The sequence below is a fragment of the Nyctibius grandis genome, chromosome 15, assembly GCF_013368605.1.
Source record: "Nyctibius grandis isolate bNycGra1 chromosome 15, bNycGra1.pri, whole genome shotgun sequence".
NCBI lineage: Eukaryota > Metazoa > Chordata > Aves > Nyctibiiformes > Nyctibiidae > Nyctibius > Nyctibius grandis.
In genome coordinates this window covers 10,064,264-10,087,727 of record NC_090672.1, presented here as the reverse complement: position 1 = coordinate 10,087,727, position 23,464 = coordinate 10,064,264, and the positions used below count along the sequence as shown (strand labels likewise).

General features: G+C 39.3%; 1 protein-coding gene and 1 long non-coding RNA gene across 4 annotated transcripts in view; both read left to right on the top strand.

The window, feature by feature from the left end:
- Nucleotides 1–150: 150 nt before the first annotated feature.
- On the top strand, nucleotides 151–3,586 carry LOC137670648 (uncharacterized). The gene is made up of 3 exons (XR_011049323.1): nucleotides 151–650; nucleotides 1,770–1,837; nucleotides 3,401–3,586. It is a non-coding gene; the product is annotated as an uncharacterized lncRNA (long non-coding RNA).
- A 297-nt stretch (nucleotides 3,587–3,883) lies between these two features.
- PITPNC1 (phosphatidylinositol transfer protein cytoplasmic 1) overlaps nucleotides 3,884–23,464 on the top strand; it is an 82,261-nt gene continuing 62,680 nt past the window's right edge. For all 3 annotated transcript variants that reach the window (XM_068413446.1, XM_068413445.1, XM_068413448.1), the window contains exon 1: nucleotides 3,884–4,498. Coding sequence is in view for 2 of the 3 variants with exons in the window: in XM_068413445.1 (XP_068269546.1) it covers nucleotides 4,451–4,498 (48 nt within the window). In the remaining variant the exon portion in view is untranslated. The remainder of the gene's footprint in view (nucleotides 4,499–23,464) is intronic.

Below are 23,464 nucleotides of genomic sequence, written 5' to 3'. Positions count from 1 at the left end.
GCGCAAGGCCCCCGCGCTGCGCCAAACAGGCGCTGCTGAGGCACCTCCGGCCGCCTCAGGGCCGCGGGCGGGGCGGGGCGGGGCGTGAGGGGAGGCGGCGGTGGCTGTGCGGGGCCCTGAGGGGTGCGCGCTCCCCGGGAGCGGAGCCGTCCGGCGGCTCTCGGCTGCGGGTAGCCCTGCTGCCGTTGAGCCCCGGCATGGCTCGCTCGGAGCCGTGCCCCAGGCTGAGGGGACCGCCCCGGGCACCCAGGAAGGGGGAAGGTGGCGCCAGATGTGGGGCGGTGACTTCATCCCCATGGAGTCGGGTCACGGCCGTCAGCCTGCCCCGAGCCCTCCTGCCCCAGCAGGGGCGTGCGTTTTCGGCACGGTTGCCACAGCCACGGTGTCGCTCGTAGCTCGTGTGCGAAGAGCTTGAGACCTTGCTATGGCCGCAGGGTGGGGGGTGGTGAGTCAGTAGGGTCGTGGTTTCGAGCCGTTTCCCCACATCTTGAGAGAACCAAGCCACGGTGACACGGCAGGCCGCACCACGGGCTGGCCTCAGTGGAGGACCTGGGGTGCGGTAGCTGGTGATTTCACTGTGGCGATTTCAATGCATCTCGCGTTCCAGCCTTGAGTCAGTCATCCTGCATTGCTGGAGATGTGGGGAAGAGGTAGGAGACACAATGATTTTGAAAAGCACAATGATCCTGATTTTAGACAGTGCTGCACCATCAGCGTGTTTGATAAGTTGTGAGATGTTGGTGCAGCACTTGTGGCTGTAGATTGCCATCATCTCCCGTTCCAACCCAGAATTTCATAGGCTGCAGAAGTTTAATTCACTGGAGAAACTGAGAGAAACATGTTTGCAAGTGAAGAACTCAGAAGGGAATAATGATCAGTGAATGCCCTGTATCTTTGGATGTTATTTAAGACTCCCAGAAAAAATAATTTACCATGAAATTACATTTTGTGTTGTGTTACTTTATGACTATACCACACGTGTAACAACACAGTAATGTGACAGAGGGGCATTTAAATCTTTTGTTTTACGGAATTAAGACTGAGTTACTACATCCGCTACGCTGGTGTAAATTCAGAGTAATTCAGTTAAGTGAGCTCAGAGCTACAATACTGTATTTTGCAATTGTGTCTGATACATGCTTTCCAATTAGCACAGCACAGACCATGGACTTTGAGTCACTTTCTGTTTTAACTCAAAGTTGATTTAAAAAGTCCGGTAACAATTTATCCATGATCCTTAATAATTTTTGGTTATTAATTGACTTAAGTACTGAAAATTCATGCATGTGTCACAGAGAAAGTAGGAGTTGGCTATTTACAAATTTTTACAGAGCTTTGGCTATTTATTTTGAATTGTAACATCTCATTCTTTTAGCTCATTGAAATATTAGTATAATTTTACAGTCAATGGATAGGGAGTGATGGCTTTCAGGAAAGTTAAAAGTCAGATGCTAATCTAATTGAACATATTCCCATATACAGTAATTTTGGTTCAGACAGTGAGTGAAAGAGGAAGAAAATTAATCCATAACTGCAACTGTATCTTCCCTTACCTTCATGGGTATGCTGGGAGATGAGGAGGCAGCTTTTGCCTCCAATGTAGACTTCCTGAATGGCTCAAAAACGTCCCCTCAATCTTATTCAAAAGTCCTTGGTAAAATACCTTTTACTGCCTCTTATTATGAAGCAACATTTTGCTGACACAAGTCCGTCTGGATAAGTTAATGTTCAGCATGATTTAACATACGTTTTTTTTTTTTTTCCCCCAGGTCAAAAATGAAAGATGAGTGAAAAATACCTGATTTTTACAACTGATCATAGAGAGCGTGTTGCAGAGGTAAGAATAATAGTTCCTGACAATTCACAGAAAACAATCAAATTAGAGGCAGGCATGGTTGGCAGAAACTTCCTGGCTAGCTGGAGCAAGAAGTTTTCTGTCTCAGCATGTCCCCTAGGAAGCATTTCATGAGCAAGCTTTGTAGAGAGTCCTGGGACAGTATTCATAGTAGGGAGTTGTAACGGGTATTGCTGTGACCACTGTTTTTTCCCCGTATGTGCAGACAGCACAAGGCTGAGCTGTGCCTCTGGCAATAAGCATGGCGTGACTGAAGAATGGTTTGCTCTAGGTATGGGAAGTAATTTTGGTTTCCATTTTAAGTCACTTCTGGATTTGACACACGACTTTCCACAGATCTGCATGCTTTGGTATTTCAAACAGAGCTATAAGGTTTGGTTTATGTTGAAAGCACGTAATAGGTGATAAACTAGTTTAGGTCTTTCTCCTGTTTTTACTGAAATCAGTGTCTTTGCCTATAACTGAGTAGCATCAAGGCCTTATGCAAAGAAGTTCAATTTTTTTACACTGCTTTTCAGCAGCAATCCAGAGATACTGTTCCTAATGAATGAAACCAGTAGCAAATCACTTAAAACTGAAGTAGATGTTTTAGATCTGAATTTGGATATCTCTCATCTTTAGGCAATGTCACAGGTGTTGCCTTGTTTTGGCCTTTTTGCGTAGAAGTTTCAGGAACATAAACTACCAACATAATGAATTATAGCTACAGTTTGGATATTTATAAATGGCTGTTGTCAGATTGGAGACAGAAGTCTCATTAACCACATTGTTCATACCTTGGTTGAAAATCCAGACTGTTAACAAGAGCTCCCAGATTTTTTATTTCTTTGTGTAGGTGTTTGCACATCACTGACAAGGCAGGGTGCGTGAAATATTGTGTCATTATTGCAATGGGATGGCAAAGTGATGTTGTTAGCTCCAGGAGATGGCACTGTGTCCTCTCTGGGCTAAAAATTATATACATAGGTTTGAAACGTACGTTCAGAACCAATGAAAATCTGAGAGGTTTTGCTCTTCCTTGTTATGAAACACACATTTCATAGACCTAAATTCATCTTTAACTGTCCCAAATATGGTATTTCATCACTTCTGTTTTTGCAAATAATTTATATTTAAATGCAGATGTATATTTTACCGTTATCTGTACAGTGCCTTGTATTTTCATATTTCTGTCACAGCACTTCTCTGCGATACAGGCTTTATAGCCATTTGGAGGACAGGAGAAACAGCAATGTGAACACTTTATGGTTTGCCTGAGGTTGTGTAACAGTTTGGGTTTCTCGGCTACTTTCAGAATTGGGTTCCTGGGCGTATCAGGTTGTAATGAATGCTGTGTAAATTTCTCTGAAAAACACAAACCCCGAGCATATTAAAAAACGATTTAACTAACAAATTGATACAAAGTAGCAACAAATAGGCTTCCTAAAACGGTTCTGGCTTTATCTTGCAACTAGGAAGCAGGCACTTTTTCACTGAACTTTCTGTGTGGTATTGGAAAGTAAAGAGTTGATACAAAAAAAAAAAAGAGTTTTATTTGTGTTGCAGAATCCGCTGGCTGATACCGGCGGGCTGACCAGAAGGGAAATGGGTGAGGCCTTCACATCCTGTGCCGGGGCTGCACGGAGCGCACGCTGCCGCGGCTGGGCGAGACCCGGAGCCGCTGCCCGGCGGTCTCACGGGGCTCTCTTCTCTTACACCGGCTTGTAAATGTTTTGCGAGGTGCGTTCTCACACGTAGGGCAATAAACTTCGCCCAAATCGATGGTAAATTAATGTTAAACCGCGATTTCTCCCGGCTCGGTGCCAGGTCGTCCCCTTTCCCGGGAAGCCCCGCGGGGTCCCCGGGCCGGTCACGCCGTTCTGCTCAACCCTCCCGAGCGGCGGCTGCCCGCCCCCCCGCCGCCCCCCCCCCTTCCTGCCGCCCCGCTGATGTCAGCCGCGCCCCCGCCGGGGCCGCCGCTCCGCGCCCGCGGCTGCCGCTGCCGCTCCAGCCCCGCCATCCGCCCGCCCCTGCGCCGGGGACCCGCGGCCGCCGGACCGCCGCGCTGCCCGCCCCCGAGCCCAGCGGGAGCCGCGGCGGCCGCAGCCGCGTTGCGGTGGGAGCCGTGTTTAGCAGCCGGGGAAGGAAAGGTTATAAAAAGCCTTTGTCTTGGAAATCAGCATCTGGGCTTTCCTGCCGGCGGTGGCGAAAGCCACATTTTCGGCTCGTTTGTTCCTTTCGCCGCCCCAGGCATGTCTTGACAGAGCCGCGGGAGACCGCCGCGTCCGTGCACTTCCGACGGATGTCTTTGGCCGGAGCGATAGCGTTTGGGCTTTGAGACTTGGTAGCGTCTATCGGTGCGAGCGTGTGCGAAATTCCCATGATCGCAGGCTGAAGGAGGAAGGACTGGAAGAAAGGAGCGGTTGTGTTGGTTTTTCTCCTGTCTGGGTCAGCCTTCCTGGATGGTTGCATTACTCTCTTGTGGACACACTGTCAAGCGCGTACAGAGATAAGAGGCTTGATTATTTTTTCCTGTGGCTGGTTTTCGTCGTGCTCATCGTGCAGAAATAACCCCCTTTCTCCCAGTTTGCTGGTCCGCACTGAGGCAGGAGGAATATGCTCATGAAGGAGTACCGGATCTGTATGCCTTTGACAGTTGAAGAGGTAAGCTCCGCTGCTGCTAACGGTTAGGCTCTTCCTTACCAAGGGCTTTCTCTTTCAAGGCGAGTTGAGGTTCTATTTGTTTTACTGAATATTTTTTCTTCCTGTAATGAACTTAGTCGGAGATGATTGGTTAGAGAGAAAAGTTTTTCTTGGAAAATAAGGGAATCCTACGGGAACGAAGGTAACTTCAAGTATTGAAAGCATTGTGTTGTCAAAGTATGGGTTATAAAGATTTTCCAGCCAAACTTTGAAGAAGAATCTTATGGATATTTGCAAGGGAATGCTTTGTGCTGAAATCCTCTATCTGATAAGGCGTTTGTCCAAAACCCAGATTCTAAATATATCTTCACCTTTGCTTGAAATACCCTTGCAGGTGACAGTGGCCTGAAACTCCAGCACAGGTAGGGTAGATAGGGCATAATCTATTAGTAAAACTTTTTTGTCATTTAAAGAAATGACTGAAAGTCAAACTGCTCCTTGTTCTCACCTCTGCCTTGGGAACACCGTGTCTTTATTTATCTGCAAACATCCTATTGTTTTAAGTAAGACAGTAATACCTACGTGTAAAACACGTGCTACATAGTTACTTGTGCATATAAATAGCGCCCGTTTATGGGGGCGGCGGGTACCTAAAGGCATATGACAAGGAGCTGCTGCTCTCTGCTCCTCGTGCCGCGCCCGCAGAAGGACGCGGTGGGTGGTGTTTGGTTCAGCCATTTGGGCTGTCGGAGCGGGCATTGCAGAGGGGCAGCGCGCCCGCCCTACGCGAGCCGACACCGCGCATCTTGCGCCGAACCGGCCTCAAAGTTTCTCTTCTCCGCCAGGGGGCGCCCTGCTCGCGGCCGCCAGGGGGCGCCGTGCCCGGCCGTGGGCACCGGCTCCGGTGTGCGGGTCCGTGCGGGGGCGGGAGGGGGCGGTTACCCCGCAGCGGGCGGGAGGGAGCGATGCGCCAAGGCAGAGCGTTGCCCTTTTCGACCCCTCTCCCCCAAGGGTACAACAAAATACATTTACTTCGCAAATTAATTTACGCTTTTTTTTGTTTAAATACATCCAGGTGAGTGTTTGGCTGCACAATTTTGTTTTATCTCTTTGCAGTATGTGTGGAGGAGTCCTCACGAGTAGGACAGAGTAGTCATTTCAATGGTCTTTTTGTATCTTCAGAGTTGGCAAATTAACAGCATTCTAAAACTGAGAATTTAAACAGCCAAATATTTACTTCAGGCTGCTCAGGAAATTCCTTCTCTGGGAGCAGGACCTAAAAACACCACATACATGTCGTTAAATAGGCATAGGTTTTAATTCTAGCATTTTTCCAACCAAGTTATATAGCGTGCTGTGATAGTGTATGGCATTATTCTTTTAATACATAATTTTATTTGTTTATTGTATTATCCTAATGTAGACAACATTTTATCCAAGCCAGTTCCTGATGTCCTTAGACTACCATACTTAGTTAATAACAGTTCATTATGTCATCAGAAGGGAGCAAATCTAATTTATTTTGAAAAATTATTGTTAAACAAGATTTCCATATACAGAAAAGTTCAAAAATCTCCCAAACAAGAATAGCTGATGCATGATGAAGCAGAAGACAACATTGGAAGTCTTTTGTCCTCTAGAATGTTGACAGAATTAGTAAGGACACAATTGCATCTTGTAGTTTCTCTTATGTTGAATCATCCATTATTTAATCCAAGAGCTGCAGCTGAGATGCATTAATGAGGAACGTAGAACATGTCTGATATTTAGCATGAATTTCATTATTAATTATAAAATGAACTAGGACAAGATTGTGAAATTATCAGATACCTTGTTTTCGTTATAGTATTTTCGTACTAAAAAAGTCCCACATCGTATTTCTTATAGTGGTTCATCTTTGTGACGTTTCCTACAGTCTATGAAGGTGTTATTGTCTTATTTTTATCATTAGTTGCACATTAACTACCAATAACGCATGATATTTCTGGCATCTGTGTAGAACAAGGTGATGCCTTATGCAGTCATTAGGAGAACATCACGGGGCGATGTTCACCCTTCAAAAACCAAGAGCATTTTGGCTCTAAGAGGCCCAAACTGCCTTCTGCAAGGTGCTCGGCCACTCTGAAGTTCAGTGGGCTTTGAGGGAAATGCAGTTGTCAAAGGGTGCGCAGTTTCTCACAGGACTGGGATGTTGGGCCCTGATCTACAATGGCACGTAGGTACCTAACTCGCATGGCCATTACTGGGAGTTAAGCACCTAAGTATTTTTGAGGCTGTAGGTTTCAAAAGGTATGTGAAAAATGCAGTTCTTACTTACACAGCTGCATGGCTTCCCTCATCGTGCTGTTTTCCTTACTTAGACTTTACAACTCTTTTTTCCACTGTTTGGAAGTTCTGGCTTTTGGCCTGTGCGCTTTATACATACCTTCAGAAGCATTTCCTTGAGCAGTTTGCTTTTTTAGCGCTGACTTTCCAGTTATCCACACATAGAAGTCTCACAACATGAATGAGAAATAATTCCATCTTTAGTCTGTGGTGGTGTGTTGTCACCAAAACCAGAGTGGCTTCCCATGTCATTCCTGTGAAAATACAGGAGGAAAATGGAGTGTTAACTGTGTCAGCCAAGCACCTGTCCCAATCTTCTGGAGTCAGATTTTGTGTGTAATGTGAAAAAAAAGTGTGTTAAAATGTTGCATAATGTCCAGTCTAGTAACTAGAAGTCATTACTTCTGCATGTAGATAAAATGCTGATTATTAGGACCTGAATTTATCTCTAGAGAAGAGTGAAAAACTGATTGACGTCCCCGTAACAGCAATGCTACCTCCAGGTTTGAAGAGTTTCTGGGATTGTTGTGGGTAGGAGATTCTACATAGCTGGTCTTCCTTAGCTATTGCAGATCGTGTTCTTGAGGCATTCTTTTGTTGGTTCCCTTATTAGATAAGACACCCAAATATTGATGGGACTTTTGTTTATATACCTGGCAGCTTGGAGGCCAAATGCTTTCTTGCAGATAAAACATTTCCTAAGAAATGCTGATTGCTACAGACTTAACTGTTCTTGTGTATTTTGAACTAGGATACAGGAATCAGAGGTGCATCTTTGTTCCTTGTCCGTAAGCACCAGGAGGGACAGGTTCTTCCAGGAGTTCTTGCTGAGATGCTGTGGCACCACACTACAGTTCTTATTGAAGGCTGAGACTAACTCATTAACCTGAATTCTTATTGATGGTTATTTAGGACTGTTACATAAATATTGTTGCAAGCTGCTTGGTCAGCTCTAAAATAATTTGAGAAAGGAAACATTATGTTAACTTCTAAGCAAAATAATAACAACTGTTAGAAGAACTTTGCAAATTAGGTCAGAATATAGCTGTTGGTGGACAAAGCCAATACGATTGCCAATTAGAAGTCATGCTGTACCTCATTTGTGGTACTTTTGGAAGGCATGCACACAAATTCAGTCCTTTTGTTAACACTGAGACCTTATAAATTAGAAAAAGCCATTTCTTTTCAGTAATACATAAAGCAAGTAAAATCTGTTGCAGTAATTGCTTAGGATATGTTACCAATCTTCATCCCAGCTGCAATTAATAAATGAGCCTGCCTCTTGGTTATTTTTCCCCTTGCATTTTCATGTGTTAGTTCATTCTTACAAATAGTTTGTTACATCATATGAGAGAATATTATAATAGGCTGCATTGTGGTTTTTTAAATATCATCAGTTAAAAAAACACATTCCCAAGCAAGTGGAAAGAACACCAAGCAATTGAAAAGAGCAGAGATGCTAAAAAATTCTCAGATTTAGGTCTCGTTGCAAATTGTAATTCCACAGTTCTTCACAGGAAGGATTACATGGTTTTATGCTTTTGAGATGCCTTTATCTGAAAATGTAAAACAAATCTAACAGGTTAGCACGTTACTGAACTTCTGTTTTGGAAGAGGCAAAGTACAGTGAAGTTTATCATTTGTGTGGAAAGTGATTATTCTTTAGGGGAATTGGTGGAAAGACATTTTTGCTGGATCCTGTTGAAAATGGAGTTGTTATTGCTGTAAAATGCTAACAAAGATGTGAAGCTAGGTTGTCTATATTTTAAAGCTGAACATCAAATAAAATAGTCATCATAGGGTTTTTTACTTGGAAACAGGGATGACCATTAACATTTCTATTAGGTCTGAACTATACGTGTATGGCCAGTACCTAAAATCCTAACAGGTTTTTCTTTCCTTTGTTCTTTATTTCAACCAAGATTATCTCTGCTGAAGGTGGTGGATCTGCTCCCACTCTATGCCTTAAATAAAAGCTAAGTTTGATCTGTGGGGAGCACTGCCTGCATGAGGTGTGTAGGAACAGCTGTATTGTCATGAATACAAACAAGCAGAGACCTGCAAAGTGTCCATAAAAGTAGATCATGATTTTTCAACAAAAAATCCTTTCAACATTAACAAATTCTGGTTTTAGAGGTGTCGTGCTTGCTCCTTTATTAAAATATCCAGTGTTTAGCTCTTGTTTCAAACATTCTGAATTCTCCTGGTGTGGATTATTTACGTAAAATTATTTCAACAACACGTGTGTAAACAGTATTTTTATTCTCTGAATCTTGTGTACGTTTCTTCTTTAAAAGATTTCATAGTCTACTGCTTTGTGCACAAAGGGTACTTGTTACAACATGTTTTATTCAGGCAGATTTAAAGCTCAATGAAAGCTTTTGAGAAAATGTTTTTGTGCCCTGAGAGTTAGCAGGTGTTATGATATTTAGACATAACTATATGCATGTCGAGCAGAAAAGCCTTTAGTAGGGTATAAAGTGTAAAATACATTTTCTCTAAGCTACAGTTATCTACTTCAGGACAAACTACATATACTCATCCTGCAGTTACTACAGATAGATTAAATAATGGTCGATTATGTATGCTTTTTTAATTTCCCAGCTATAACCACAGAACACATTTTCAGGAATGTGTAAATGTCTGGAACATTTGAAAAAGCAGTATGTTGGTTGTAAGCAAGAGGACTATAACCAAACATAAGATGAAGTCAGCTTTTCAAATTTAGTTCAGTTTAATGACTTGTAAATAAAATAATAGTTGGACTATGTCATGACCATGACCTCTGCAGAAAAAGTTTATCTGGCAGTTTTGAGCTGAAGTTGTCCAGCAAAAATAGAGGCTTATTGTGCAATTCTAATTTAAACTATCAACAGCTGTAAGGCATCTATAGCCTTACACTGATTCCTTTACAAGATACTAAAGTGCTATGAGAAGTAAAGGACTCTTTACTCTAGTTAATCATTCTTTCTGGGTATGCCTTATGAGAACATCACCACCCTTAGCTTCTTGTTGCAATTAATACTGTGGAGGCACTGATACATTTGTCTGAGGAGTATTCAGAGTTAATTATTGATCTAGAAAAGCTCTTTACACCATTATGAACATCTTTTTACCCTTCAAAAGAAATCAGTGTGTAAGACTCTTGTTAGCAAAGAGATCCAGTCTGGTCTTTTGTGGGCGGTCATGTCTACTCACATCACAAGGCCTTTGCTACATACAACGTGACCTTGAATTGACCTTAAAGCTTATGGACTGGAAAGACTCATTGTAATGATATAAGAGATAAAACAGGTGAGAGAAAGCACCAGAAGCTGACATTTAGTACCAAACAAGAACAGCTATTTAGGTTTTTTTTGATGCACAGTCTAGTCCTAAGAATGAACGGATGAAAGTGAGAGCTGTGTTTTGCCATGGGAAGAAAATACCTTGCTTTAGCTTCACCTTCCCGTACTAGTCATAGTCCCCGAGAGCGCTATGGAAGCAGAGCAGATGTCAAATCTTTATTGAACTCCACTGCAAATAGAAGACCAAAAATAGCCACTTTTCTCTTTTACTCCTGTTTGCATGTTTCACTACAACTCTGTGAAAGAAACAAGACAACCTTTGTTCTTAAAGTGTCAGTGTAAATCATTAAAAACATCTTTCAGTGGAAAGGATTAGATATTACCCAAGGAACTGCAGACTCTGACATACATCTCTCTTCATCTCTCTTGTTATGTCTCTCCTTGTCAACACTTGTTTTCTCCAAGGTATATATATAGCAAATAATAGTACACATTTGATTTGAAGGCTTTGTTGGCAAAATATTGGGCCCAGGTTTGCATTTCCCGTAAAAGAAAATGCAGTTTGTCAGTGTTTTAGGACATTTTCTAGCTAAAGCACTCCACAGAGCTTTGATGCTATCAAGAACTCCACAAAGTGTGTTTGTCTTTGAAGCATAATGTAGGTTTGGAAACAAAAGAACAGGGAAAGAAAGACACAGAATGTCAATACTGGCTTTTACAAGTTAGTGCTTTCTGGTTTTTTTTATTTTTTGGGATGAACTTTGAGTTGCTGAGCACATGAAGTTCTTGTAAGAGTTGATGTGAATACTAAATTATCAGCACTTTTGAAATTGCGGCCACTTTTGTTTATGTACCTAATAATGAATGTAGATGCTTATATTAGCACCTTGAATCGTGATAACTGATGTCAAATACATTTTCCCTTAGTCCAATCTTTTTAATTTCCTCATCTGTCTAACTGTAAGGTTAGAAATAATGTAATTATACCAATTTTTATGTGCTTTTTGCCTGACTGCACAGGCAGTTTAAAAAAAAAGCTAAGTGATTTATAGCCCTTAAAGTATATAAAGCCCTTTAGATTATAGGAAGAGAAAGATTTCTGTAATAATTAGGAAAGGTTAAAAGTTATATTTTCCTTCATGAGCATTCAGTTTAGTCTGAGAGGCAGCTGTATTGTTAAAATCTGTTAGAGATCATGTTCTTTTGTACAAAAGACTGCCTGGTCAGGTAATGGAAAACCCGTAGTATATAACAATGATTCATTCACTATATTCTTCTTTGTGACTAGTGAGCTGGCAAATATGTTCCCCAGGCTGTCCTTGTAGAACCAAGTCAGTTGTGGATGCTGAAATACATGCAGGCTTTCCATCCTCAATGTCTAACCTAACGCACAAGCAACCATTAAATACTATAAGGATGGCGATGGATAATACATGCAAACTGTTGAAATATACTCAATAATTGTGGGTGAGGGATAATTCTTTGTATCTTTGCTCATAGAAAGCTTGTCATTTAAATTTTTTTTTTTTAAATAATATTTTTCCTTATATTTGATCCTTATTGTCTTTGGTTCACAGAGCATCTGTCACAACCAGCAGTATATTTTGTAAGACTTGATACCAAAATAAAGCAAATAGTGGCATTTCACACAAATATGCTGTGATAGCCCTGCAGTGCAGCCTGAAGAACTTTGTGTAGGCGTATTGTGCATGTATTGAAGTGAAATTACCAATGTCTCCATGTGTCTAGAAAGTAAGGAGAAAGGCACTCCTCAGGATTATTGACTAGGTTTAAAAAAGACTGAAGAAAAGGTAATTTAGATTTCAGGTTGGGGTAACAGATGGGTTTACAGTCTGTAGGTGGGAGAAACTAGACTTGAACTTAACCTGTGTTTATATATAATGCTTTCAGTCTAGTCTTGGTCTTGTTTATCTTCTTCTCAGTTCATAATTTCTTCCCAATTTTGGTTATAAGTGATCAGCCAGTTTTGAATCCTTGGATATGTATTAAAATACTATTTTTATTTTTATAAAGTATAATGGAGGGTGCAAATTGTAGGAATGACATTTTAATGGTTTTTCTTGGAAAAAAATACGTATCTTCCATCTTTTTCCTGTTTGTGGTCAGCAAATGCTGAAGCAGTTTTGGATTCTATTAGTTTTGTACTGTTACAGTTCTAAAGCTGGTTTTACAGTGCACATTCCTAGCTTTTGCATATACTTAACTTGCGTACATACTTAATTTAAAGCACAAGTAGTCACATGTCATGAGTCACATGCATAAATGTTTGTAGACGGGTTTAGTAAAAGACTTGTTCCTATGCTCTCCAGAAAAATCATGGTCTCTATTTAGGAGTTTTTACGTGTCTGTTCTAAGATTAGTCTTGCCAAAATGATTTAGGAATACTTAGGCTCTGTGGGAATTGTTTTCTCTAAGCATGCTGAGTATGCCTTATTTTCCATTGCATCACACTAAATGTCATATTAAGTTTAATGTGTTGCCCGATTAATGACTATGTTTAATTTTTTTTCCAGTAAAAATGTTATTACAATGCATGACAAAATAATTATGTGATAATGACACTCCAGTATAACACATACTGTTGCTCAATTGCTTGATTAACAATCACTCACTGATGACAGTCAGAAACACAACTAATTGTTGAATATATTTTCAGCTTTTTGCTCTCATTTTATATAAAGGTTATTAAAAAATACAAAAATAACCTTTTGTGCTAGCGTCACCATGTTACTTGAAAGGTTACCAAAATACTAAAGTCCCCTGTGAACCAAAAAATTGTATTTATCAGAAAGATAAAGACAGTGATAATTCTATTGATAAGCATGAAGTTCTTACACATGCCAAGTTTGTATTTCTCCTGGTCATACACAGATTTTTTTTTTAAGCGGTCTCACTTGTTAGGCCCATTGAATCTACTGGTCCTAATATATATAATCTCATCTTCTGAAGGATGGTTGGCAAATTTATACAGCTATTTATCTCATTTTGTCAGGTTTTCTTTGAAAGTGCAAATTAGCTGACCTTTAAGTAATATTTTCATTTAATAAATTAATTGTACAGTGACTTGAAATAAGCCAAATGAAACATGAAATGTACACAATGTTACAGTCTTAAGTAACCTGCCTGCTGCTTTTATCATATAGACTTGATATAAAATTTATTTAAATCTTACATCAGTGGATCAGCTTTTGTTTTGCTTCATTCTGTGTGAAAGGAAAATCATTCAGTGGAATTTAGACCATGGTATTACCAGTGAGTTCTGTTGCTGATGTCAGAGAGGCCAAGATTTCACCAAATATGTATGACAAAACACAGCATATTTTTAGAATAGAAATGTTGGGAATTTAAATTCCATTTTAGTTGCATGGTGCAAATCTGAAATAATTCCACTGACCTCAGTAGATCCGTTCCAAATTTCTATCAGTCTAATCAAAAGTAGACTTTAACCAGTGGCTGTAAACTAAAAGGAAACGTAAATTTCTCAAATCTGTTGTTCTTAACAAGAAAAAAAACAAGCTGACGTCTCTAAATCTTTAGCATTCTTGACTAACCTAAAAGCTGTTTTCACATGGTTAGATTGAGGGCCCAGATTTGTGTTAAACCCATGATAATGTCTTTGAGCCTACATACAATTAAATGATTGCAGTCCTCACACCGCAAGCCTTGGCAGTAACCTCTTCGCTCTCAATTTTCAGTCCTAACTTTGCAGAAACTCTGATTCTCTTCTCTTTCTCCCATTTTTGAGGCCTTGGTCATACTCCCAAATAAGGAAGCCCAGCCAACCCCAGCAGGCATCTTGCCAGCTGGCAAAAATCTGCTGCTCAGAACAACAGCCTGCTGCTCCGGCTCTGCCCCAGTCTTGCAGAGAATAAGGAACTGTACAGCAGACGAAAACAATTGATGATTCAGCTCCCCTCCGAGTACGAAGCTCAGCCTTGAATCTCGGTATTCCCTCCATTACTGTGGATCTTTGCACCCAGAGTGAAGCCAAAGAGAGCACTGAGTCGAAATCTCTCAAGTGTTTGAGAGGGTTGCTGAGTTTATTTGCATTTCCAAACTGTTTGCTACTCAGTTAAGCCCAAGGTTTTTTGTTTGTTTTGCCTTTTTTCTTTATTCTTTTTTTTTTCCCCAGGGATGATTCAGCATAAAGACATTTCCATATATTAAGGAGACTCTGTTATACATTTGGGATAGATTCCCCCTCCCTCCTGCCGTTAACTTCAATGGAAGCAGAATAAAGCCTACTATGGGTTGTTTTTTTTTTAATTTGTTTTCCATTGTTTCGCTATAGCTTATTCTCTCCACTGTCTCTGCTTTTTTCATGCCTGAACGTGAACTCACTCAGAGTCAAGTGATGCTGAACTTCTATATCTGTTCTGAGTGGGTCTGAGATGAGGCAAACAACATTTTAGTGGAAATGTTATGTCATAGTAACAAATGCCTATGGATTAGTTAGTTTATTTCCAGGACCTCATGGGCTATACATTGCTATTTATAATTTAACTTTCTCAAGCATCCACGACTGTGTTTATGTTACCATGGTGTTACTTGCCATACTTGAGGGTGGATAGTAAATGCTGTAATTGAAAATAGATACTCCCACTGAAATAAGTGTAACAGGTGGTTATGTTTTTATTTAATCATGCTGCAAGTGTAATACAAGTTAAATGTGGATTATCTCTAACCTTGCCTTTTTGCAAAGACATTTTCAGACATGCTGATTTGTCTTCAGTGGCCAGAACTGGAGTAAACAACATGGAATGATTTGTCTTGTCACAGTCCAAGGAACGTCACTGGCAATCAATGAGTATCCTCCACTTCAGACTTCAGAAAGCAAATATTCTTATGTGGGAGAAAAGCAGATGCTCTGATGCAGGGCGGGAGGTCTATATCTCATCCTTCTGCTGGGGACTGTAGTCTGGATAAAGCTCTAATTCCTTAAGAGCATTTGAGGAACAGTGATTGCTGTTTCCTTGTGGTTTCCTCATATTAGCCCTCTTACCTCATCTCATCTCTGAATTTCCTTCAGTTGTCTACTATAAGGAATTGCACATCTGTTTTGAGGTCTGCCCTATCTTAATTTTATGTGGCTTAGTTTGATTTTAGCTTACACCCACCTTCCTGGTGTTAGCAACACACATCCTACTGGCAAAACTGTTCAAACCATCCCCCTCTCACAACCGTAAGAACAGCTTTTGATTAAATTTTGTCAACTCCCATAAAATCAGCTAAATGTTATATATATAAAAATATACAAAAATATATAATGCATAAATCGTATAATATATAAATATATTTTTATATATGGATACATAAATATTTTTTCATTCTTAAGAGTAAAAGGGCAGAAACATATGGATATTACCCTAAATTCTAGTAATATTTTGGCAGGGGAAAAAAAAGGATTGTAGATTTTTCTCTCAGAAATATTCTAAGTGAAAATTAAATAATTCAAAATAGCAATACTCTTTCACACTCTCTACTTACTGCAAGAAGTCATATGCCCAAGAGTATCAAGTAGCCAAGTATGAACACTTCAGTCAGGATAGTATGGTTATTATCAAAGGCATTTGTAAAATACATTTTAATAGGACCGTCCAAAAGATACCCGATTGGTGCGATGGTGTGAACAGTGAAGTGCAGAGCAGAGATTCTTCAGTTCTGCACAGCAGTCTCCTGCTGAGGGGTTTTGTAGCTTTTTCAGAAGTAGCTGTCAGACTTCCATCTTTACTCTGTTAAGTTTTGTATCAACCAAAGGCTAATTGGATCCTCCACTTTTCCATATAGCTGTAGGATAGAAAATTAATTTTCACCAGCAGATGATATGTGCATACATAGATTTTTCTCTTGAACTCAGTCGAAGGTTGTTCCTCAGTTTTGCTTTTGTGTTTTGCCCAATGAATAAAGCAAAGCAAAAAAACCCAGTGGTTCAGAAGGCGGTGTGATTTTCCATATTTTGGTTGTAAGCTGGTTTACATTAGCATGAAATATTCATGTTATTTAAACCAGTATCGCTTCCTGTGTACACAAGACCGAGAGTCAGAATTTCTGTCTTGAAGCTTTGCAAGGAGGTCTGTAAGGCCTTCTACAAGCTTCTAGCAATTGCATTCCTTTCCACAGGTTGTTATACTTAACATCTTTGTTTGTAGGCCTTTTCCACATGTAACAATTTTGGAAGTTAGACTTGCAAATTAAGTGAGCTACTTTAGCTTTCTAGGCTTACCTTATAGTTAGCAGTTGATTGACTTTATTGTCACAGAAAAGCTGAGGACATTCCCTAGGGCCACTAACAAACTTCCATGTAACAGTAAGTATGCAGGAAAGCATTAGTCTTTGAAGTATTCATGCATATTTAATGGTAAGGCAAGAAAAAGAAAACTCAGCATTGTAGCCAGTCCAAACCTTTGACAAGAACAGTGAGTTAAGGAAAAAAAACGTTGAGTTTGCAAGATGGTTTTGATCAAATGACAAAAAATGCAGTGCTGAAGGTGATTAATAAAGATTAGTAGATCGTGTCTGATAAGAATTGTGTTGTAGATCCATGCATCCAAATGGAAGTTCACTATCAAGCTTGGGTTAAGTCTCTTGCCGAGTTATCCCTGTTCAATTGGCCCTTCGCCTGCTCTTTCTGTAGCTGTAGGACCTCTGCTTTCTTTTGGTGCTGGTACGGAGTGTGAAAGTCACACAATCCTTGCTTAAACCAGTGGTGCCCTGGAGCTGCCTAAATCTCATCTAAAATAGACTGTTCACCTGGGAAATAACTAACTAGCATTTCTAACCAGTGTAGCCCATGTGGGTACAAGAGTAAGAGTCTTGAGTCAGAGTGCTGGTTTAGCAAAGTCTTCATCAGTTACAGACCCGAATTTCGTCTTGATGTTTATGAATGATTTGCCATTGTGCTCTGCCAGGCTTCATTTTGTCGAGTTTATACCTGGTTATTTTGTGCTTTTCTTAAACAGTCATCTGTTAATATTCGTTCTTAGCAGCCACAGTTCTCTGCCTGAAACTGTAGCATTAATTTTTATGTTAGTGTTTATAGGTTGTGCCTGATACCCACTCCCTCCCTCCCTCCCCGAGTATTCATTTCTCTGGTATCTTGCTGCTTAACTCCAGGTTAGACACTGCAGTGCAAATGCTCCATAACTCTTGGTCCAAAACAAGATTTTAACCCATTCTGTCAGCTAAAAGAAAATAAGTGAAAAGTAAGGGAACAAGGATGTATTCAGGCATTTTTCAGAGAAAGGAATTTGATAAATAATAAGGTTGTATAGCAATAGACAGAATTCACTTGCTCCATCAGGTGACAGTTAAAAGCATTTTCTATTTTTTTGAGACTGGAAGTATAAGAAAGCTATATAGGAAAAGAAACAGACTTACTGATTAATGACAGCTTTGCCATTCTTTAATTATTTTGTCATGTAATCACTGGCATAAAAATAATTACAGAGCTGTTGGGGTACTAGCCCAAGATTGAAGACTCATGTACTGTATTCCTACAGAACCGTGCACTGGTAATACGGGAGATCTTGTTTTCTCTGAGTCAACCTTTTGAGATGTTTCTCTGTAATTTCACACTGTTAAGTATTGTGTCCCTAGTAGTACATTTGTATGTTTTTGTAGGTAGAAGCAATAACAGTATGGACTAACTAGCAGTAAACTGGAGGCTGTTTGGTTCCTCTGTCTGTAGGAAACTATGGTGAAGCCTAAATTTTCATCCCTCAATTCTTCCACCTGTCATGTGCTGAGGTGACCTCGCAGTGAATTTAGGCTAAAGAATTTTAAGCTGGTGTTCCTGGTGTTCATTGCCAGTAGGGTCAAGGAGATGAAGTTACTCAGCTTTTCATCTAATCAAGAGTTGCTCTCTCAGCGTTGCAGGCTGCAAGTAATTGCTGTAGCTCTGTATCCTCTCTGCTCTATGTTCTCTCCTTTTTTCTCTTTGTACTCTCTGTAATATGCCTCCCACTCCCTGTTTTAAATCCTTTTTGTAGGAGGTTAATTACAAAAATGTAGCTTTCCAAACTTGTTGGGTTCAAGTTATCACTTGTTCTTTTTATATATTGTTCATTGGGGATTTGTTTAATAAGTTGTGGATGAGTATGCTACCATCGTTAATGAGTATGTTGAACACTTTAAGACCTAGCACAAATTCCTCTGGGACTTCACTGGTGTCCTCTCTCCAGTGATGAAAATTACTTGTCTATTTATTTTACTTTTTATTGTATTTTTTAAACAATGATTTATCCATGTAAGGACCTTTCTTCTTATCTCATGGCAAATTGCTTTCTTTTAGAACATCTGAGGAGTGACCTTGGCAAAATGGGCTTTTGATATTGAATTAGCCCATATCAACTAGGTCTCCTTTGTCTGCACACATGTTGACCCCTTCAGAAACCAATTAAGACATGACTTCTCTTCACTAAAGCTGTGTTAACTTTTCCCTCTATGTTTATGCGTCCAAGCTGTGCTGGTCACATTTTTTTTTTCTTTTTTTTTTTTTTTTCCTTGGGTAATAGGAATCACGCTCATACATGTTTTCACAGTTTTCTGTTCAATACATTGAACTGATGACAGCAAATGAGAAGTATATGAAAAGCAAATTAATACAACTCCTGTCGTACTTGGTGAAAGTATAGAATTTTAATTTAATACCAACACAATATATTGAATTAATTGTAAATGCAAAGAGACAGAGCTCCAGTTAGAGTACCAGCTGATTTTTTTTTTTTGCATGGCTACCTGCTTTCCTGCATTTAAGCACAAAACTTTGATAGGGGATTTTTGATGCCTTTTTTTTTTAATGCTTATTCATTGAAATTATTGACTATTTGGCGACTGGTTCTTAAAGAGAATCAGAGAGGTAGCAATAATGGTAACAATTAGGATGTCAGGGGGTTTATGAATACTTTGGCAAGCAATATTTGTTAGTGGTGTGCAACAGTATTTCCATATTATAATAAAGTTGTTTTGCCAAGTGCTCGTTGGCAGTATGTCATGTTCCTTAGTTTCCATTTGGAGCTGAGTACCCTTCTGATCATTTTATCTCTGAAAGGAATTAACATTTGCTTTATTTTAGATACTAACTCTTGTAGGATGCATGTCATTTAAACTAACAGGATACGGTGTTATGAGGCATGATTTTTGTTTACCTAGGCTTTGTCAGTGCCAGTAGCAAACACTGTTCTGCTGTCATTTCATCAGCACAGTCCTAGTTCATGCCCAATGCACACAGAATTGGCAGTCTTGAAAACAGAGATAAATTTCCATGTCCATGTTTAACTTTGATTTGTTCTTACACTTTTGTTATAACCTCCTCCCACTGACCGTAAATCAGTAAGTGAAAAGCACACCATGTACACTATCTGCAGCCAAGCATTTGATATGGTTGTAATTAATTGACAACATTCCTATAGTGTGCTGATAAGCAAGATTAGTGCCCTTCTCAGGTCCACTTCTCACAGAGAAGTCAGTGGGAGTTTCCCTTCTTATACATTAAGAATGCAAAAATGTGATCCTAAGAGAGAGTTCATTGAATGAAGAGCTGTGTATGAAATGCAAGACGAATTCTGAACTGGACTGCGCTCTGTAGAACTCCATTGGCTTTAAGTAAAGTGGAAGAAAATCCAGTAATTTATCTATCAGTGGAAAATGAGGATATGTCCACAGGCTTGTGAATTTTGAATTAAAGATTCACCTCAATTGTGGTGTCTTCGGATTGTAATAATACATTAAAACAGTTTGCAGTTTAATCAATGCAACAAGTTAATACCAACTATGTAAAAAATATAATTAAGACATAGTTTTGCAGTAAGAACATACTAGCTTGAAAATAAATTTTCTAAGGTAAGATCTAAGGTAAAAAAGGAAGTATTTCTGTGGCCTACCAACTACTGTCATGTCAAAGACTTGTGGCCTTGGGAAACCAAATACACCACTGCAAAACTTTCTCTGACGTATTTCCATCTTTCACACTTACGTAGGAGCTATATCGGTTGGGTGTTATAATGGTCAGAAGGAAGCAGGAGCAGGAAAAATAAAAGCACATGATCAAATACTGATGGCAACATAATAGCTGACCAGCATTTGAACAGAGCATGAGGTTTGCATTAGGAAAGTATATTTCTAGGTTACACATACTTGTATTTTGTTCCTGGAATGCTGAAGATCTCCCTGTTACTATTTGTATAACACAATGCCAGAAAAAAAAATCACACCTGGTTTCATGATTCAAGCGTGTGCTCTTTGTCTTACTCTCCCACAAAGTACTGCAAGTCATTTTTGCATATGACATTCACACTTATGTGTTCTTTAACTCTGTTCTATCAGAGGACCAAATTATGTTAGAAAATTCAAACTGTTTCCTAGGGACTTTTAATAAAATTGTGAAATAGATGATTTGATAAATGATGTATAATATGGACAAACTGGCACAAGACGAAGCAAATTTTTGTCTGGTCAGTACATTTCTAGGAGAGATGAGCCTGGCGTGGTAAGCATTAATACATTTTTCTTTTCTGGCACTTGTTACTTTACTGCCTCATCTTTTTTAGCGAGTTGATAGTAAAATATTCTTCATGTGGACCTCTATTCTGCAACTTAGGCAATTTCATTGTCTTCTGTTGCTATAAAATCTTAAAACCTGTTCTCTTCAGGAGAAAACCTGTTTTCCTCATAAGAAAATTAAAGCACCCCCTGACCACAAGTGCAGGAATTCTAGCAGTCTCAGTTATGCTCCACACTCAAACAGGAATGACATCAAGAGATGTTGGGACCTTATTGTTTTGCTGATCATGCTCTCTTGTAGTGGTTGTAGTCCTGAAACTGATGGCCCATGGAAGCCTTCAGTGTCAGTAATGGGGAAAATATAATAATCTCCTGAATCACCTTTTATAAGGTGTTACTGTAGTCTGACACAGAATTACAAGCCACCAAAACATGCAAATCACGTTTGTGTGAGTGACACAGTGAGGGTGTCCCTGTGTTTAAATAGGGCATTACTCAAAATAGTATATACCAGCTTGCCATGGGAAAGTACTTTCTGTTCAGTAAGATGTTTTCTTTCTCTACCTAGTCATCAAAAACACCATCAATCCTATTTCCAGTGAGGCAAGCTGCTGTGGAATGTGACGTTTGTTATTTCCCTTACCTGATAAGAGCTGTATAACTAGATTTGTACAGAATGTAACACATACTTATATTTATTATTATTATTATTTTATGTTTGAAACAGGGCTTGTTCAGGAGAACTTGGCCCCAGAAATTAATATTCTGGCTAGATGCAGGAAAGGTAAATTCACTCTTTCTATTGTTTTTGAGCACCTTAATGCAAGGTAGGAAATAGGAGTGAGTCTGTTGGAGTCATGAAATAGGGTAGAGTATATGGTTGGAAATAATTCAGAGGTAACCTCCCGCTAGTATTTCTGCATCTGTTGAAAAAAGAACATTATTATAGTGCACAACTCTCAGGTGAAATTCCAGAATTTATATACTACAGAAATAGAATATAGTCTACATATTATAATCATGCTACCAATTTATTGAATGTTTTTGGCGGGATTAACAATGTAAAATTAAAATCTATGCAGGCTATAAACATATTATTCAACCAGCTACCTTCATGGATCTTCAGGCTTGATCTTCTTTTCTGTACATGCATGGAATTTGTCCAGGTATCAAGAATTTCATACTAATATCTAGAACTGACTGTCAAACAAGATCCAGTGAACAGAGGTGAGAAAACCTTCCCACCTCAGTATTCAAAAGTGTAATTGCATCACAGACGTATTATTGCGTATTTGGGTATAAAAAGAAGCTTTAAAATGTTATAGAACACAGGAACTACTGTGTTATTTTTATATTAGTTTACATGGCTTCAGTTTGTCCTGTGAGATAAAATGTTCTTGTTCTTACCATTTATTTTTTGCAGTTTCTGTGAGCTTAAACACTTAGGATAATGCACCAGTTCACTCTGACGTACTAAAGGGGATGTGTTCGTTGCAAGTATTAGTACCAGTGTACATGTCCTGCTGAACATCAAATTAATAGCTTGAGTCATGGAGGTTAAAAGGAATTGGAAGTGCTGCTTTAATGAGGACAGACACTAACATCTTTTGATACCTTGTATCGAATTTAAGTAGTATGACTATCTGATATACTATTATAGTGGTGCCCGCTAGTGCTTCCATAATTATGGGCCTGTCAGCATTTCCATTACAAACCCCTATATTACAGCTGAAAATATCACTCCAGGATGAAGTTTTGTACAAAGGCTTTCAGCCTTGAACGAAGACGCTTTCCAAATTAATTTTGCTGCTTCTCCAATTTAAAAAATGAAGTGTTGCTCTTGCTTACTATACCCTGTATTAATGTCTTGTTTTCAGGAAGAAAACCCACAATAATGATGTTTGTTTCCTGTAGCATGAATGTAACACATCCAAAAAGATAAGGGTTGAAAGCTGAACGCTTTTATTTAACCACAAAAAGGAGGAAAAAAAAAATAAAGCAGCACAAGCAGGAAAACGTACATCTGCAAGCTGCCACTCTTGAGTTCACACCCACTTCATCTGCAACCTGTTTACAAAGATTTCAGTAGCCTATATCCTTTTTCATAGATTCCAAAACAGCAATGAAATTATAATTTCAGTTTTTATCAACATAGACTGGTTTCAAAATCATTATTTAAGGGTTCAAGGACAAGCACTTAGAATTGGGAGGTGCCAAAATTAACATTGCTCATACAGTTTTGGTTTCATAGAATCGTTTTGTTGAAAAGGACCTTTGCCTGCTTTTTGAATATATTTTCCATAAAACTTGCTCCTGGAAAGGCTGGGTGGTGCTCAAGTGAACACCACTTTTTCATTATATAACTTTTTCTTGTCTTTTCCAGTAACTTATTACCCTTCTTTGAAGTTGGAACCACTGTCTATCAATGGTTTTGAGTGATGCTTATTATTAAAGTGTCTGAATGTTTTACTAAAAATAAATTTATTTTCATTACCCTTTTGTAAAATGAACAATTTTTCTAATTTTACACATGACAAACATCTGTATTGAGTCATGGTAATTGAAAATACTTATTTTGAATACTTAACACTTGGAACCTGATTTTTCAGAGTGGAATTACATAGCCCATTTGAAACACACTGCTCATTGACTTTAGCTACTTTAGCTATCGGGTAAATCTTCCGTATTTCTTTGAATCAGATCTCTCCTGCCAAGTGGGGTACCTAGATGATGAGGAACAAGGAGATAGCAATTGCTTGTGAAGAATTTGGGTTTAAGTGATTTGCCTTGTGTTACCTAGAGTTCTTCACTTCTGTAATTTCTCATCCTTATGCATCACAACTGGATACTGTTG